The following is a 17,604-nucleotide window of genomic DNA, read 5'->3' as shown; positions in this document are numbered from 1 at the left end:
TGGTGTTTGGATCAGGTTTCTCCTGCGTAGAGTTGATGTTTTCCATGGGGCACGATGTGACCCATATTATATCTAAGTTTGTAGAACAGACCACATTCTAATGAGATTTTATGGTAGCTGGCCTAGAGTTTATACTTGGGGATTCTGCAGCTTGGGCTCTTCCTCGATAAACTCAAGCTGATTTCCTTCCCATCATATCCACACTATGATACGAGGCCAGTAACTTAGGAAGCCAACAGGGTGCAGATACGAAGGATTGTTTATCAGCTTATTAAATGTTCTGATGCTGCAAAGCAACAGGAGACAAGAGAACCTTAGATGACAGAATCAGGGGACCACCCCCCACCCCAGAGCTCAAAAGGCTGAAAAAAATGGGTCAGTCAATGAAAGGTAATGAATAGGAACAAATGGAAAGTCCCGCACTTTGGTTCAAAGGAACAAAAAAGCTACAAAGTGTAGGGGATAGATCCATGGGGGAAATAAGGCTTCATAACAATTACGTGAAAAGGATCTGGAAATGCTTGTGGACCACAAGCTCAATATAACTACAGGGAAATAGGACAGCCACAAAACCCAAAGGCAGCCTTTACTGCATGACTAAATGGGTATGGTCTGGAGAAAGGCAAGAACCAGGCCCACTGTGTTCTAGTAAACAAGGGACATCACTGCGCAAAAGTGAAGGGCGAGGGCATGTCCACGGGAAAGCACTGGGCAGGAGAGGGACTACAATGATTGGTTTTAGTTTTCCAGGCAAATTGCCATGCCTTCCCTGATTTGTATTTGTAAAATTGATTTTTTTTAACCCAACTGGGAGACTTTACATTAACCTCTATTGAATTTTGAGGCTCAGTCCAGCGCTCTAGCCCATCAAAACTCCTGATTCTGTCAGAATGCCAGCTGTCCCTCCTTGCTTTCTGTCAGCTGCAGATTTGCTAAGCATGGCATCTATGGTGTTAAAGAAGTTAATGATAAAAACATTAAGTGACACCAATCCCTGAGGCCCTCCACTGGAGCCTCTCAGAATCTTTACCTGCGTATCCTTAGGAAAGTCAGCTCCCCCCTTTGGATTAGCCAACTTCTGTGTTCCCTTCTGACTCTCAAATGATGCTCCCATCTCCAGTGTCAGGCATAGCATAAATGTTTACTGACTGACATTCCTACAGAGCTTTAGAGTTTCCAGAGCACTTTCTAGATATCATTTCCCTCAAGTCTCACAGCATACCTAAGAGGCAAGAACTCCAGGCTTCATTATCTCCACTTTTTTTTTTTGATGAAGAAAGCGGTAAGGGAATTGCCCAGGGTCACACTGCTAGTTTTGAACTCAGCACTTCCTGATTCCAAGTTCAGCTCTTGTCCACTGTGCTCCCTAGCTGCTTTCCCCTCTCTACAACTGTAAGAGGAAAAGGTGTTGGCCCTGACATTCTCTCATTCTTGTGTTTGTCATGTTTTCGGTTGTGTCTGATTCTGTGGGGGTTCTCTTGGCAGATACTGGAGTGGTTCATCATTTCTTTCACCATTTTACAGTTGAGGGAACTGAGGCAAACAGGGTTAAGTGACTTGCCCAAGGTCACACAGCTAATAAGTGTATGAGGCTGGATTTGAACACAGGTCCTCCTGACTCTAGGCCCAGCACTCTCTAACTGTCCACCAGCTGTGGTTCTAGGGCTAAATAAAGCCGGGGCCTCCTCCTGATCCAGCTTTTCCTCCTCCCATCAGCAGTGGCCTTTACCACCCCCCCTCCACTTCCAGCTCCCACCCTCCTCCTCCTCCCACACAAGTAACTTAGCTCTGAATCAGCCTCTTCAGCTCAGCCTCCAGGGTTCTAGGGGGCCCCTCCCTTCACAGGCCTCTTACAGGGAAACGCGGGGCCTCAGAGCAGCCGACCTTAGACTGGAAACAATCGGGTCCAAGAGTTCTCAAGTTCTTATCTCAAATTACTCGGAGCTCTGGGCAAACAGGGCAGCTCTGCCTGGAAGATGGGCCTCCCACTCTCCTGCCTCTGAGCCTTGACTCTAAATCTGAAGGGCCTTGCTCCCCCTCTTCATCTGCCAGCCTTCTCGCCATCATTTCAAGCCTGATCCGGGAGCCGCCTCCTCAGGGAAGTTCTTGCAGATCCCCCCTGCCCAGCCAAGCAATGATCTTCCCCTTCAGACATCAGGGAGAACTGTGTGGACCTCACTGGTGCTGATGCAGCCCTTTCACACCTGCAGGGCCCTCACTTTACCCCATTATCTCATCTGGGCCCCACAGAAGCCTGAGGAAGATAGGCACCATCATACCCACTTCACAGATGAAAAAGTTGAGCCTCCAAGAAGTTAATGACTTCCCCAGGGCCACACAATTCAGCATGAGCACCAAGATTGGAACCCAATCCTTTCCTGACTCTATATCATGGGCTCCAGCCACTGTACCACACGCTGCCTCACAATTCAGACTAGATGATCTCCCAAGGTCCTTCCAGGTCTAAAGCTCCCCCTCAGCAAGTCGCCTGGAAAAACCTCTTCCCTTTTCCTCCAGCCTCTTGTGGTATCCCTTTGTGACTGGCATGTAGTAAACGTTTACTAAACGCTTGGTGAATGGTTGAGACAGTATTTAGTAAATGCTTTGGTTGGATTAATGCGTAATAAATATTGAGTGGATTCAGAGATAGTAAGAGCTCAGGCTAGAAAGCAGACACCAGAATCTCAAGGACCATCTATGGCAGCCAGGCCCTGACCAAGAGGCCTTTCTGCATTGGCCCCTCTACAGTGACTGGTCAGCCAGCATCTACTCAAAGGCTCCCAATGAGGAAGATCCAACAACCTCCCCAGGTAGCCCACTGGACATTGGGACGGCTCTCACCATCGAGGCATTCTTAAAGTCCAGTCCTTCCAGTAACATCCTGGGCCAGAAAAGGAGGGGCGGTAACCAAGTTCTGCCAGGTGTGTGATCTGTGTGGCCTGGGACATACAACATGGCCTCTCTGAGACCATTTCCTCATTTAAAGATGAGGACATTGGACTGATCTTGGCAGTCCCTTTCCAGTTCTAAACCCAAATCTCTGATCCAACCAAGGAAACAAGAGAGGCCTTCCTTCCTTCCTCAGCACTGCCCACCCCAACCAAGTGATTTACCCAGACCATTCAGCCCCCTAAGGAAGCCTAAGGATTCAGTGCTGGAGTTTTTGGAAACTTCTTCTATCGGGGGAGGCACATTTTCCTGAGGCTTTGAATATGGTCTTACTTTATCCAAATAAACACTAAATTATTCCTCTCTGTTAGCACATCATTATTTTTTGCTTTTTCCTTTTTTTTTTTTTTTTTTAGGGAAAAGTTTGAGGAAGAAGGCTGAAATTTACCCTTCTCTCTGCAGGAGAGTCCCAGCAACGTCTAGGCAGCAATCTGGAGCCCTCGTGCAAACACATGAGAAGAGGCCCACAGGAATACTTGGAACCTTCAACAGAGGCTCAGGCCTTACAAATGGCCTCCAGGGACTGTGCTGGGGGGCATGCAGCTGCGCTCAGATGGGCACATCTGTTCCTGCCCTTGTTTTTAAAACAGGAACAAATGGCCCCAGCCCCACAGACTTCCTCCACAATCCCCATCCAACTAGCAAACCATGTCAGACAAGGGCTCCACTTTTACAATGGAATTAGGCCCCAGGAATCTCTGCCCAGCAACCTTGGACCCCCTGACCTCAAGCCACAGCTAAATCTTGGGCATGAGTATTGGAACAAGGAGATTCCAGCCCCAAGTATTTCTCTCCTTATGTGTGTACGTGGTGTTTCTCCCTATAATATATAAGCATCTTGAGGGTAGGAGGGTTCTCAGTCTTTGTACATCTGGTACCCAGCAGGTGTTTAATAAAGGCTTGTTCATTGATTGGCAAAGATAACATAATGTGAATGGCATTTATAGGGTCACCTGCTGGAGAAGGAAGAAAAGTTTAAGGGAGAAAATCCGTTCAAGGCACCTGCCTTGCAATCCTGCCTCTGATACATACTGGCCGTGTGAACTTCACTTCCCTGGCCTCAGTGTCCTGCTCTGTAAAATGAGACGATGATCTCTAAGGGCCCCTGCAGCTTTAGAGCTAGAATGCTGGGAACCAACCCTAAGCTCTTCTACATCTGGGGACTTACAGACAGCTCCAGGCTCCATCCCCTCCCTCTTGCCTCCTCTTCCTCGGTCCTATCCATCCCTTCCCAAAAGTCTGAAGAGAACAATCATTAGAGGAAATCCTCATACAAAGAAGATATAAAACTTTTCTGTTATCAAGCTAACTGGATGCTGTCTTCCAATATCTGAAGGACCATCGAGTATTAGAGGGATTATGAGTATTAGACTTGCTCTCTTTGGCTCCTTAAGAGTAGAAATAGGAGTAATGGGTGGAAACTGTGGAGAGAAAAATATGTTTGGTGTTGGGGAAAACGTCCCAACAATCAGCTTTCCCAAAGCGGAATGAGCTGCTCTGGAGGTAGCAGTCTTTGTCACAGTCTTTGCAGGCAGGACTAGACTTGGTCTGCTTATCCCCAGAGGGGAGACTTAGAACCGGTGATTGGAAGCTGCAAGTTTCATTTGGCTTGAAGTCCAGGAAAGCTTCCTGTTAGTCAGGAAAGCTGCCCCAAAGTGGAACGGGCTACCTAGAGAGGTGGCGAGCTCTCCCTCCTTGGGAATCTTCAAGGAAAGGTCAGATGGCCAGTCATCAGATATGCTGTGGAGAAGATTTATTTTTTAATATGGGTTGGATCAGGTAGCCCCTGAAGTGCCTTCCCACACTGAGCCTCTGTGGGAAGTGGGTAGAATGGCCACATCTGATGCATCTACAGAGAGGGACTATTCTATAAGAATACAGCAGATTGCAAGCCCATCATGCCAGCCTCTGGTCTCCAACATGGCATCATGGGTTATTCTCTGAAAGAGCATGGTCTTGCATGACCTCAGCCCAACGTGAAGGAAGGAAGAGATCTCAAGATGTCCTTAGCCCCTGAATGAGTTTATATTAAAAGATGACAATGTTCCAGGAACATTTCAGCCCTTCCTAATCCTCTTTGTTCATTCTGTACCAACTCTTGGGTATATAATTTGACTTCCCACAGTGGAAAATGGTGCTCCCCTAGAGGGCCTTCACAAAGTCAGTAGGGCAGAGAGGAAGGAGGGGTATGAGTTCTGCTCTGCTTAAAGCCTAATTCTCTGCGGCCATCTCCTTCTTGGTTTGGCAGCCTTTGGTCATGGCTCCTTCTCTGCTTTTTCCTTTCCCTGCTGAAGACTCGCCAAGTTTTCTCATCTCTTCTCATGAAAAAGCCATCTCCATCCATCCCACTGTTCACCTGAGCTGCCCTCCTTCCAGGCCCTCCCCAGCTCCTCTGTTCATTCCATTGGATCCAACAGACATTTAAGTAACAACCAAGACAAGAAGTGACGACAAGGAGCAGCTCCTTCCCTCGGGGAGCTTACGCTCTACTGGGGGATCACAGCACATCCAGAACTAACAGAGAAGCCTAACACAAGTTACACCTTTCCTGAAGCAGGACCATTGTAACTGCGCAGGAGCCAAGGTAAGAGAGGAGAACGCCTTGGCAGGGAAGCTGCACCGTGAATATTCCCAGGCCTGGAGTCAGGAAGACCTGAACTCAAATCCAGATTAGATTACTAGCTATGTGGCCCTGGGCATGTCACTTCCCCACTGTCTGCCTCAGTGTCCTCACCTGTAAAATGGGGATAATACTAAGACGTACCTCCCAGGGCTGTGAGGAGCAAATAGATAACGTTGGTAGCCTTCTTTGCCTGGCACACAGTAGTGCCTAATAAATGCTTATTCCTTTTCCTTCCCCTTGGGTGTTTGAGGGAGCCAGTCAAGTCCATAAGCTCATCTGGCTAGAATGAAGGTGTTCACTGAGGAAAAGTGCAGGAGACAAGGTAAGAAAGGTAAACCAGGCTCAGACTGTGGCACCCCTTGAATGCCAAGCTGGGGACTTGGGGGTTTATCACGGAATCAGAAGGAAAACGTGGGTGAGTTTTAGATAAGGGAGGGACATGATCAGAGATAGGCACTAAGAAAATTAATCTGGCAGGAGAATGGATTATGAGGGGAAGAGATTAGATGGCCAGAAGGTTGCTAGAACAAGAATGAGTTGATGTGTACCCCTGTATGACCTGGGAGAGTCACTTAACCCTTCCTTCCCCTTCCTCAGTTTCCTCATCTGTGAAATGAGGGGGTTGGACCAGATGGCCTCGGAGAGCCTGCCCCAGTCTAGCTGTACAATCCCGCCATGCTCCTGGTCCATCCTTCCCTCCGGCTCCTCATCACGTGCCCTACATTCCAGCCAATCTCTGTCCCCTCCCTTTGGCCTGCCCTCTGCCTTCTTTAGGTCATTGCTCACGCTTGTTCCTTGTGTCCAGAATGGAATCCCTCTCCTTCTCTCAGATAAGGGGCTGCATCAGGTCACATCTGAGGCCCCTGCCAGAGGTGCCAGTGTCTGGCACACAGTGAATCCTTAATAGATGTTGGATTGATTGACTGGATCCAGGGAACCTTGGCTTCAATATTTACTAGCTGTGAGACTCTGGACAAGTTGCTTAATGTCTTTGGGTCTCAGTTTCCAAATCTACAGACAACAACTCATGCCACCAATTCCCAGAGGTGCCATGAGGACGCCATGGCTTGATCAACCTTAAAAAGCTACAGAAATGTGCACTGCTCCTCTCCACCCCACAACCTGTGACCCTAAAGGGGGGTGGATGCAGGGCAAGCCCATAAAGAGCTGCCCCTCGAGGGTGGGAAGCTGCCAGTCTAGATCCTCCCTCCCTATGTACCCCCTGCCCAGCGCATGAGGGAAACACATGAACTTGTGCCATCCAAGGAAGTGTTCACCTCTTCAGGCCGGCTCAGGACATGTCCTTCAGGGCCGGTGATTCCCAAATCCAGGATCCTCTGCTGCTCCTGTGATGTTGGGGGGGGGGGGGAACAGGCAAGAGAGAGAAAATAAAGATTTAAATAATATCATTGAGGAAACAATCCCAGAGATAGATAGAAACCTGGATGGGGAGTTCTTTAGCTAAGCCACAAGATGGCCAAGTGGACTCTATGGGATGGTCAGTAATGACCCTATGAGAAGGACTGGGACCCCCTACATCCAGATTGAAATGAATAGTGGCTTGTCCCCACGTGTTTGAGGCCACTGGGACAGGCTGAAAAGTGATGCATTCCTGGCCTCATACAGCCAGGGTCAAATATCCAGGCTTAACCAAAGAGTGAATGGATTCCACCCCAGGGATAAGGGCCTTGCAGCCCTGAGCAAAGCCCTTCCTGGGGAAGGGGAGAGGTCTGTGTAGGCTAGGCTCTATGCTGCTGTGGTCTCAGGAGAGAGCACGTGACTTACAGGAGAGCCAGGCCCTGGCAATGCCAAACAGGCCCGAATGGGAAAGCGTATTCCATTGTTTGCTCTGGTACCAAGGGTCTACAATGCAGGGCTGGCGCTTCCATGCACAGACCCCAACTGCAGTCTGGGGCTAATAAGGAAATGACTGGACAGGAGCACCTTACCTCTGCAATGATGTCACCGTTTTCAGCATGAACCTGGGCGATGGCGCCAATGTCACGGATCACACTCAGAACTTCGTAGATCTGGAAGAGAGTCAACCCAATTAGTGACTGTGTTTCCTGCCCCCCCCCCCCCCCCCCCCAGACACAAAAATTTTTTGGGTCAGGGTACCATTCATCCCAAATCACAGATTTACAACTGGAAGGGACGACAGGGACTATATGTTCCAACCCCTTTGTTTTACAGGGGAGAAAACTGAGGCCCAGGGAGGTGATATGATCTATGCAAGGTCAGACAGCTAAATGATAGGGCCAAGATTTGAATTCTGCTCAAAGGATAGTAGATTTAGAACTGGAAGAGAGTCCAGAGGCTCTTCATTTTACGGGTGAGAAAACTGAGGCCTGGGAGAGGTAGAATGATTTCCCCAAGGTCAGACAGGTAAATGACAAGGCCAGAATTTGAACTCGAGACCCACGGCTCCAATGTCAGGGTTCTGCCCCGATATTTCACTGTTTCCCTATAATCCTGTCTCTTTAAGTCTCCTTTCCCAAGCCCTCAAAGAGACATTTATGGAGCACGGTTCACGCAGTGGGGCCACTCAGCATTTCAGAGGCAGCATAACCTAGAAAATCCTGGATGGGGACCCAGAAGCTTCTGAATTACTCTGCTGTTTCAGGCTCAGGCTCACTCAGGGAAGCCCTAAGGACAGCCCTTGGACAGACACCCTAGGAAAGCTGAGAAACCATCACTGACAAGGCAAGCCATGTCCAGGCCCGGGGAGCAAGCCCCATCACAGGACAAGACAAGAGAGACATAACAGGTTGTGGGATGTAGATTGGAAAGGGACCTCAGAAGTCACTCAGTCTGACATCAGCCAAAGTCCCTGCTGGGCTGGGCTCATTCCGGCTGCCACGGCTCAGGACAGGTGCCCCACTGATAAGCCCAAAAATGCCCATGCCACACAAGGAACCAGACATGTTGAGCCAGAGCAAGAAAAGACTTGGGGGAAAGGGGAGGAGGGAGAGATATTTCTAAACATATTTTAAGGCTGTTACATAGAAAGGATGCATCTGGACCCAGGAGCCATGGGTGGAAGCTGAAAATGGAGGCCAACTGAGGTTGGATTTCAGGAAAAACATCCTAACGGTTAGAGGTGTCCAAAGGGGAACTTGGGACTTAGGCCCTGGTGGCCGTCTCAGGAAATGGCTGGTCCCCCCATCACGGGACATCTTCAACCAGAGGTTGGTTATCCACATGATGGGGGCACTCATGGCCACTCTTCTGGGGATATAGATCACCCTAAGCAGCTTGTGTTGTCCCCTCTAACTCGATGACTATGTGATTCTGTGGTCCAACCCCCCGGTTTTACAAATGAGGAAAATGAGGCTGATAGAGGTGAAATGAAGTCACATAGCTTAAGTAAGTAACAAGGTTAGGATTTTAACCCAATGCTATGTGACCTTAGATAAGTCACTTCACCTCTATCAGATAAAGCTAGAGAGAAAAGACAATGCTGGCCTTGGAGACTTGAAAACCTGAGGTCAAGGTCTATTTCTGTCACATACCAGCTATTTTTTTTAACTTATTTTTTGGAGGCAATATGTGTTAAATGACTTGCCCAAGGTCACACAGCTGAATATGTGTGTGTGTGTGTGTGTGTACGTGTGAAGCCAAATTTGAACTCGAGTCCTCTTGACTCCAGGGCAGTGCTCTATCTACTGTGCCACCTAGCTGCCCCTAGTACTATCCTTAAAAAAAAGGAAAATGAAGGTTGTCAAGCACCTGGGAATCCGTGAGCTGGAAGCGGTCTTTGAAGGCCATGTACACTAAGAAGGAGTTGACGCCTGGTGGAGAGAGAGAGAAAGAAGTGGAAGAAATTGTCAGACAAACCAAATAAGGCAGAGGGGGAAAGGAAACCTGGCCCTAGAGAGGGGAGGACTTGGGAAGACCCGCTGCCTTCAAAGGGCGCCAAACGTTTGCTGATGGATCAACTGACTGATTCCCAGACTTTCCCCTTCCTTCATCCAATCTACGCTGATTTGTTTTTCAATTTTCCTCATTGTTTACTTGATTTTTGAAAGATTTTGCTGCTACCTTTTGTTTTTAGATTCCCTTCCTTTCCCAGTACATCACAACACCGGTATTTCTACAGCACGTTGAGCTTTGTATAAGTTACCACATTTGACCTCCACAACCTCCCTGGGATGTTAAGTGCTCTCATTATCCTCATTTTAAAGGGGGATGATAAAGATAAGAAGAGAAGTGACTTGTCTAGGGTCACAAAGACAAGGCAAGATTTAAACTCTGGTCTTGTTGACTCAACCTCTAGCACTCTCTCTATGAAATGCTTATAAAAAAATGAGTCTGGCAGCTGAGGGAATAGAATCTGCTCAGTTCACTTGTCCATGTGACTGTAGTAACAACCAGAAGCTGGTTGTTAAATTTCCACTACAAATATTTATGCCTTGGAAATGGGCAAACATTGCCAATATGGCCTTTGTTTATTATTTTGTTGATTGTCTAGACTTGGGAAGAAATGTTAATAATGCTTATATTAAACATGAAAGTTATGTCATACATACTTTCCCCCCCCCCCCCGAGAGCAGGTGTTCAAACATTTACTCGGATATCCACCAGCACACACACTAGTATCTCTGCTAGGAAGCAGGAACTAAGGAGCAAAAAAGTACTCTTCCTTGGGGGTCAAAATCTCTCCTCCTCCCCCACTGGAGTCTTCTCAGAATGGGCTTCAGAAAACCCTGGAGATTTGCTTCCCAAGAACCCAGAGCCATAAGTAATAGAGGTTTGAGTCAAGCTTGGGCAATATGACATCCCCAGGAAATACTAATGCTTCTAGGAATGACGGTGTTTATGGCTTACAAAGCAGAATACATCCTCTCTCTGGTTCCTCCTAACATTGTACTGAGTGATGAAATGGTGTGTCTGGGTAAGGAATGGTAAGGATCAAAGGGGTCATGAAGGGGAAGAGCAAGCAACAAGGCTGAATGGGTAAATTTGAAGGACTTGGAATGCCTGGAGAATTATATTTGATTCTAGAGGTTCTAGGGAACTGCTAATGTTTATTGAGGGGGGTCAGATCTGTGCTTAGGAAAAATCAACATGGCAGCTGTGCAGAGGATGGATTGGGGATGGGCCTGAAGCCAGGAGGTCAGTTAGAAAGCCATTCTAACATCCAGGCAAAAGGTGATCAAGACCTGACCTGGGGTGGTGATTATGTGACTAGAGAGGAAGGGGAGATGAGACATGTTTTCAGGGGAAATTGATGAGGCATCTTCTGTTTGGATCTGGAATGTGGGGCATTGGGAGGATCCAAGAATGACGCCAAGGTTGCAAACCTGGGTGACAAGAAGGCCATCAGTATACTGAAGAGAAGTCAGCTTCACCACCATACCACTAATGGCCATTCAAGGGGGAACACAGCAGAGGTGATGATGCAAGGTTCAGCTCAAATGCCACCCCCTCCTAATAGCCCAAGTCCATCTTCCCTTACCATGAAATCACTGTGTATTAAGCTGGCAGATACACCCTACTCACTTATCTGTGTACATATCCCCCAGCCCCAAGAGGAAAACAAGCATTTGGAGGGAACAGAGCGGCTTACTTTGGTCCTTATATCCCTAGGACCCAAGAGTGGGTGGGCAGGGTAATATAGCAAATGATTTAAATGGAAGCTCCCTGAGGGCAAGAAGTGTTTCATGCTTTGGTATTTGTATCCCCAGCACCTATCACAGCCCCTGGCCTGTAGTAGGTGCCTAATAAATGCTTGTTGAGTTGAGCTCAATTGAACATACGTATATAAATGCCACCCACCATGATGAAAGAAACAAAGGCTCTAGAACGACCACATCCACAGGGGCAATGCCAACCTACCATGGTCCTTCACCAGTGTTTCCATCTCCTCCTGGATCCCTTTATGCCACTCCGTGATATCCACATGCAAGGAGTAGTCACAGCAAGACTTGCTGTCTGCCCACTCTCTCCACTGGTCGAAGGCCGTCAGCAGGCTGGTCCCGGGCTCAGGAACAACATGGTCAACTAAAAAGAAACAAACGATTATAGCCAGCATTATTGAGGGCTCTGAGCCAAGAGTACATCTGATCATTTCCCACAATTAAAACTTCTTAAGTTCCAAACCAAGATGGCGGGCTTTCTGGCGGGTATCTGGGAATCCACTTATGCCAGCTAACCACTAAGGACGATCAGTTAATTGAGAACCCAGCTACAGAAGTTTACAGCAGTGAAATTGTGTGGGAATGATGCAGATCTGTTTTCCTGGCTCAAGACCCATGAAAACATAGGCCTCGGGAAAGTTTCACGGACAAGGTTTCCTTAGATAGAACGTGAGTGTCAAGTGACCAGCCATGCAGACAATCTCCTCTTCGTGTCTCTCGCTGGTTTGAAGACATTTACCTCCCAGGACAAGCAAGATGCTGTAAGATGCTGACGTGGGCAAGGGGCCACAGAGAATGGGTCTCTTGAGAATTCTCTCACCTATCCCCTTTCCCTGGCTTTGATAAGGCTGGAGGGAGTAGGCAAGTCACCCCCACTCCAGTTTCAACAGCATAATATGACTCTGTATTTATGCAGGAGCTTTCATCTGAAGAACTCAAAGCATTTCAAAAACCACTCCCACACCATGTCTACTGTTACTCACAGAATTTGGAACTTGGCAGCCACCTAAACTGAGTAATCCCCACTATACCATAGAGTGTTGGACTTGCAATCAGAAAGATCTGAGTTCAAATACTGCCTCAGACACTTACGATTCTTGTTCCTGTGTGACTGTGATCAAGTCACTTAACCTCAGTTTCTTACTCTGTAAAATAGGGTTAACAATACAAACTACCTCCCAGGGGTGAGGTCAAATGAAATGACCTTAAAATGTTAGAGACATGCTGTTTTTTGTAGTTGGGGTGGTGGTGGTAGCATGTCCAACAAGTGGTGAGCCAGCCGCTCCTGGAAGGTATCCAAGGAGGGGAGGCTGCCTCTTTCATTTTTCAATTATGTTCAGCTTCCTTGGACCCTAAACCAAGGACTTGGGTTCAAATTTTGCCTCTGCCCCCTAATCCCTGTGCGTGACAAGTCCCGTAACTTCTCTAGGTTTCAGTTTCCTCATCTGTAAAATGGGATGGGGGGAATCCAGAAGGTAAGGAAGATCAGAAAGCCCAAGTGCCCGGATAATTTAAAGATAGCATAGCTTTAAAGAGCGATGAATTTGGAGTCAAAAGACCTGGGCTGAAATGCTGGCTCTATGGTTTTCTACCTATGTGACTTCAAGCGAATCACTTTACCTCTCCCCGGAAGCTGACCTCTACAGAACACTCCAGGTCTAAATCGATTGTCCTGACCTCTGCATGGGGTCCACCTCAGAAGATCCCTGCAAGCTACAGACCAACCTGGAAAACTACAAATGAGCGTCACCTATGTGCAGCACACTGGCATTTCTTTTATTAAACATTTCCTAATTATACTTTCCTCTGGTTCTACCCACACTGGGAAGGTTTTCAGAGCTGAGAGTTTGACCCCTCTGGACTGGACGATCTCCACGTTCCTTCCTGCACAGAATCTCTGCTCCTTTGGTCCTGTCTGGGTGCCCTGGTTTCCCCCTCTGTAAAATGAAGGTACTGGGCTGGATGGCCTCTGACGTCTCTCCCAGCTGTCCATCTAGGATTCTCTGACTCCAGATCCAGGGATCTTTCTACTGTACAGCACTACCTCTGATTTCTCCACACAGCTCTACTTTGTTCTCCTCTTTCTCTCCTCCATCACCACCCTTCACTCTTCCCACCTTTTTTTTTTTTTACCAATGAGGAAACTAAGGCATAGAGAGCTCAAGTGATTTGACCAGAATTCCATAGGTACTAAGCGGCAGAGCAGGATTTGAACCTGGGTCCTCTAGTTTCTACTCCAGAGCTCTCCCCCTCCACACCACAATGACAGGAGCCAGCCTGGTTACGGAGAGGGCGGAAAGCTTTCCAGCAACTGAGCTTTGCCTTCCTCTGACCAGAGAGGGCCTGCAGCGACTCGTCAAGGTCAAACCCACCTGATAAGAAAGGCACAGAGACGCCAATCTAGGAGCCCTGACGCCTGGGGCTCCCCCAGCAGAGCCTCAATGACGCGCTCAGCGCCAGCCAAGCAACTCTGTCCCTTAAAGGCTCAAGACTGAGCTCAGATTTCAGGAACAAATCAAAATTTGCAAGCTCCACCAATGTGTAATAATCGAGAGCGCTTGTCTTTCTGCCTTTGAAAGCGTAGGACTATGGGGGGGGGGGGGGGGGGCAAGAGGGAAAAACAGCATAGATACAGTTAACCTCAGATTCAGGAGAACATGGGTTCAAGTCCCGCTTTGAGCTCTGTGGCCCTGGGTAAGTCATTTAACCCCTTAGGACATTGTTGTTAGACTCAAATAGAAAAGGATCCCAACAGGCTACATATTGACTTAGAAAACCACAAATTAGCATCATATAAACTGTATTGTATTTTTATTTTGTTTTACATTTATTTTCATTTTGTTAAACACTTATCGATTACATTTCAATCAGATTCTTCCAGACTCCAGAATTTTGTAGGCTTTGAATTTGACTCCTCTGCTCTAGGAAGCTCACTAAGATGGTAAATTACAAAGAAAATGCCGACCTGCCCTGGTGGAGAGACTTTCCTCATCTGGGAGTCCATCCATACAAATGAAGGAGGCAAAGGGGCTCTTTTTCATTAACATGTTCTTAAATGCCTTAATGGTGAAACATTTCAGGAAGCATTTTTATTTCCCCGAAACTCACTACTCCACAGGATCTATACAGACTACATGATATCCAGGAAAAAGCCTGGGCCTAAAACCAAGAAAAAGTGGATTCAAGAGGCGGCCTTTTGACATGTTAGCTGTAAGACACTGAACGAGACTCCTGCCCTCTCTCTCTGGGCATCAATTTGCTCATCTGAGAAATGGGGATAGTAATTTTAATTAGCACTACCTGCTGTCCAGAGTATTGGTCATGGAGTCAAAAAGTAGGTTCACATTCTGCACCTAAGGCTTCCTAGATGTTTGGCCTTGGACAAGTCACTTAGCGGCTCAGTCCATCATTATAAATACTGCAGGGAGTTATTGTGAAGTTAAAGTAATATAATGTACATACAGCACTTAAAGCCTCACATAAAAATTAGTTTTTATTACTATTGATATGAAAAAGGATTCCTGTATGTGAAAAAAACTAGAAATCTCAGCTCCATGGCCCGTCCCAGTTGTAGAAGGCTGTGACCTCAGATTTCCTCACACGCCAGAGTGGGCCAAGTGTAGCTCTCCTTCCCTGGAAGGCTTCAAACAATGACCAGAGGCCACTGTGAGCCAGTTCTGGGACACATTTCCCAAGACCCGCAGGACCCTGTTTGGGCTTGGGGTGGACCAGATGGGGTTCCTCCCAACTCCAGATTCTGTGGGATTCTATGTCTAGTAAGCCCAAAGATGATAATGGTGATAGAGGGGCTCATGGGGATGAGGAACTTTCTGGAGGACCCCGGGATGTTCTACCAACCCTATGAGCTGCTCTGATGTCTATAATCTTTGGGACCGAGTCAGGTAATCTCACAGACTCTCAGAGCTGGAAAGAACCTTACTGGCCACCAACCTATCACTGAAAATGGATCCCAACACATAGTCACCCAGCCATTGTGTGAAGTCTTCCAGGGAAGGAGAGGGCAACTAGGTGGTTCAGTGGATAGAGTACCAGGCCTGGAGTCAGGAAGTTTCCTCTTCCTGAGTTCAGATCTGATCTCAGACACTTGCTAGCTGTGTGACCCTGGACAAGTCACTTCACCCCGTTTGCCTCAGTTTCCTCATCTGTAAAATGAGCTGAAAAAGGAAATGGCCAACCACTCCAGTAACTTTACCAAGAAAACCCCAAAGGGGGTCACAAATCATAGGACACGACTGAAATGAGTGAACAAGAAGAGAAAAGCTCACTACCTCTGCAGGCCGTCCATGCCACACGAAGGCAACTCAAATTGTTAGCAAGATTTTCCTGGTATCAAGCTGAAATTGTCCTTTTTTTTTTCCTATTGGTCCTCAGTAATGAAACCTTCAAAGGGGAGAGACACCATCTTTTGTAGTGCCAGGGAATGAAAGAATGCGATATTCACTCCAAAGAGCAGGCCTCTCCAAGAGACTTTCCTCCCTAGGCCCTGAACTCTGAGAGAGGTTCCAGGCAAGCTGAAGAGGAAGGCAGCAGGCCATGAGTGAAGACACCCAGGATTCCAAGCTCCAATGCAGACCTGCTCAACAGGATCACGTACTCTCAAGTAATCCCATAGGCCCATAGCTCGAGAACTAGACCTAGTCTAACCTGATGCTTTTACAAGTAAGTAAACTGAGGCCCCAGAGAGGCAACAGAAGACCGGCCTTGGCCAAGGTCACACAAATAGTAAGCAACAAAGCCAAGGTGGGCACTGGGGTCTTTCTGACTCCAAATGTAAACCCTCTTACCACCTCACTAATATGACCCCAGATTTTCCACTTCTGAAAGAGAAAGGCCAACAACACTGGCCAGCTTCCTCAAAAACCTTCCATGACCATCTATGACAACATCGGATAATCAGGAAAACTCTCGATGGAAGTCAAGATTCATTTCTTTTTGGGATGGCTAGGTGGCACAGTGAGTAGAACACCGGCCCTGGAGTCAGGAGAACCTGAGTTCAAATCCGGTCTCAGACACTTAACACAAAAACTAGTCATGTGACCTTGGGCAAGTCACTTAACCCCAATTGCCCTCCCAAAAAAAAGCAAAAAAAAAAAGACTTATTTCTTTTTTATTATACTATGTTATGGAAAATTCTTGTTTTTCCCATAAATTAAAAATAAATAGATGTTGGGAAAAAAAATTATTGAGCTCCTACTGTGGCCAAGGCACTGCTAGACATTGGAGATGCAAAAAAAGATACAATAAAGATCCTGCCCTCAGGAAGATTACATTCTAAAGAAGAGGGGAAATATGATCGCAGGTAAGGACCCAAGGGAAAGGAAGATGTGGTCCAGGAGGATGAGCACAGAGGACCTGACCGTGTCTGCTCCCTATGTGACCAGTATTCTCATCTTTTCCAGGCCTCGGTTTCCCCACCAGTAAAGCAAAGGGGATTGGACCAGATGAGCTCTGGACCTAAATCCTACAGTCCTAGGAAACACAGCATCCATGTGGTGAGAAGCGTAGGCTTGGACTCTAGAAGACCCTGGTTCAAATGCTGCCTCTGGAATTTCCTAGCTGTATAACGCTGGGCAAGGCTCTCAGTTTCTCTGGTCCTTTTCTTCATATGTGTAATGGGACCAATAATACCTATCACCAATCTCACTGGTTTGCTGTGAGGATCACATGGGAAGATGGTGTCTAGGTAGCCCTGGGATAACTTTAAAGTCCTATGGAAACATCAGTTATTACCGTAGGAGAGTGGGATAAGTGGAGAGGAGAGGCCCAGGCCATGGGCTAAGAGACCATACCAGACAGGAACAGAGAAAGATCCATTTCCCCTAGGAGGACCAGGGAGCGGACATCATGGAGAAGAGGAGGCCCAGTGCTGGGCGTCACAGGAAAGGAGAGACGCCAACCAGGGGTGGCTGAGTGTCGGAGGCCGGGCCTGAGATTTCAGGGAACTGAGGAACTCCCAGATAAGAATACTGGCTGGGGCGAAGCAGGTCGCCACCTTCTCTGCAGCTAAGAGTCTTTACTGACAGGGGCAGTGACTTTCCTAAGGTCACACAGCCTGTCCTAGGTCTTAAACCTAGGATTTCCGGGCTCCGAGGCATGCTCTCTGACCACTACACAGCAGTGCCTTTGGTCTGATTTCTACATGGTATTTATCCCCACTCTAATCCAGAGGCTAAATCTAGGTCTTGAGTGAAAAACCCAGGTCTTTACTCCACCTGTAAAATAAAAAAAAGGTGTTTCCTGAAAGGGTCTGCTATGTGAACCTCATAAAAGAGTCTCTTTCCCTGACTCCTGGAAATTTAATATTTAAGACATCCAGGAACATGAGAAGCACCCGCATGTTTTCCCACAGTGTTGCCTTCTTGGTGTTCTCTT

General features: G+C 47.4%; 1 protein-coding gene across 1 annotated transcript in view; it reads right to left on the bottom strand.

Annotated features, from left to right (window-relative positions):
• Positions 1-17,604, bottom strand: part of LOC138145371 (dihydropyrimidinase-related protein 2) — a 97,794-nt gene that overhangs the window by 33,208 nt on the left and 46,982 nt on the right. Inside the window, exons 4-7 of the mRNA XM_069067016.1 lie at positions 11,411-11,575; positions 9,302-9,363; positions 7,522-7,602; positions 6,850-6,918 (exon numbers count right to left, since the gene is read on the bottom strand). Of these exons, the coding sequence (XP_068923117.1) occupies positions 6,850-6,918; positions 7,522-7,602; positions 9,302-9,363; positions 11,411-11,575 (377 nt within the window). The remainder of the gene's footprint in view (positions 1-6,849; positions 6,919-7,521; positions 7,603-9,301; positions 9,364-11,410; positions 11,576-17,604) is intronic.

This window comes from Petaurus breviceps, unplaced genomic scaffold (genome assembly GCF_028583685.1).
Source record: "Petaurus breviceps papuanus isolate PSGF00001 unplaced genomic scaffold, PetGlider_PUasm1.0 139, whole genome shotgun sequence".
NCBI classification, from domain to species: domain Eukaryota; kingdom Metazoa; phylum Chordata; class Mammalia; order Diprotodontia; family Petauridae; genus Petaurus; species Petaurus breviceps.
The sequence above is the reverse complement of the archived record's forward strand: the minus strand, read 5'-3'. Positions and strand labels throughout refer to the sequence as shown.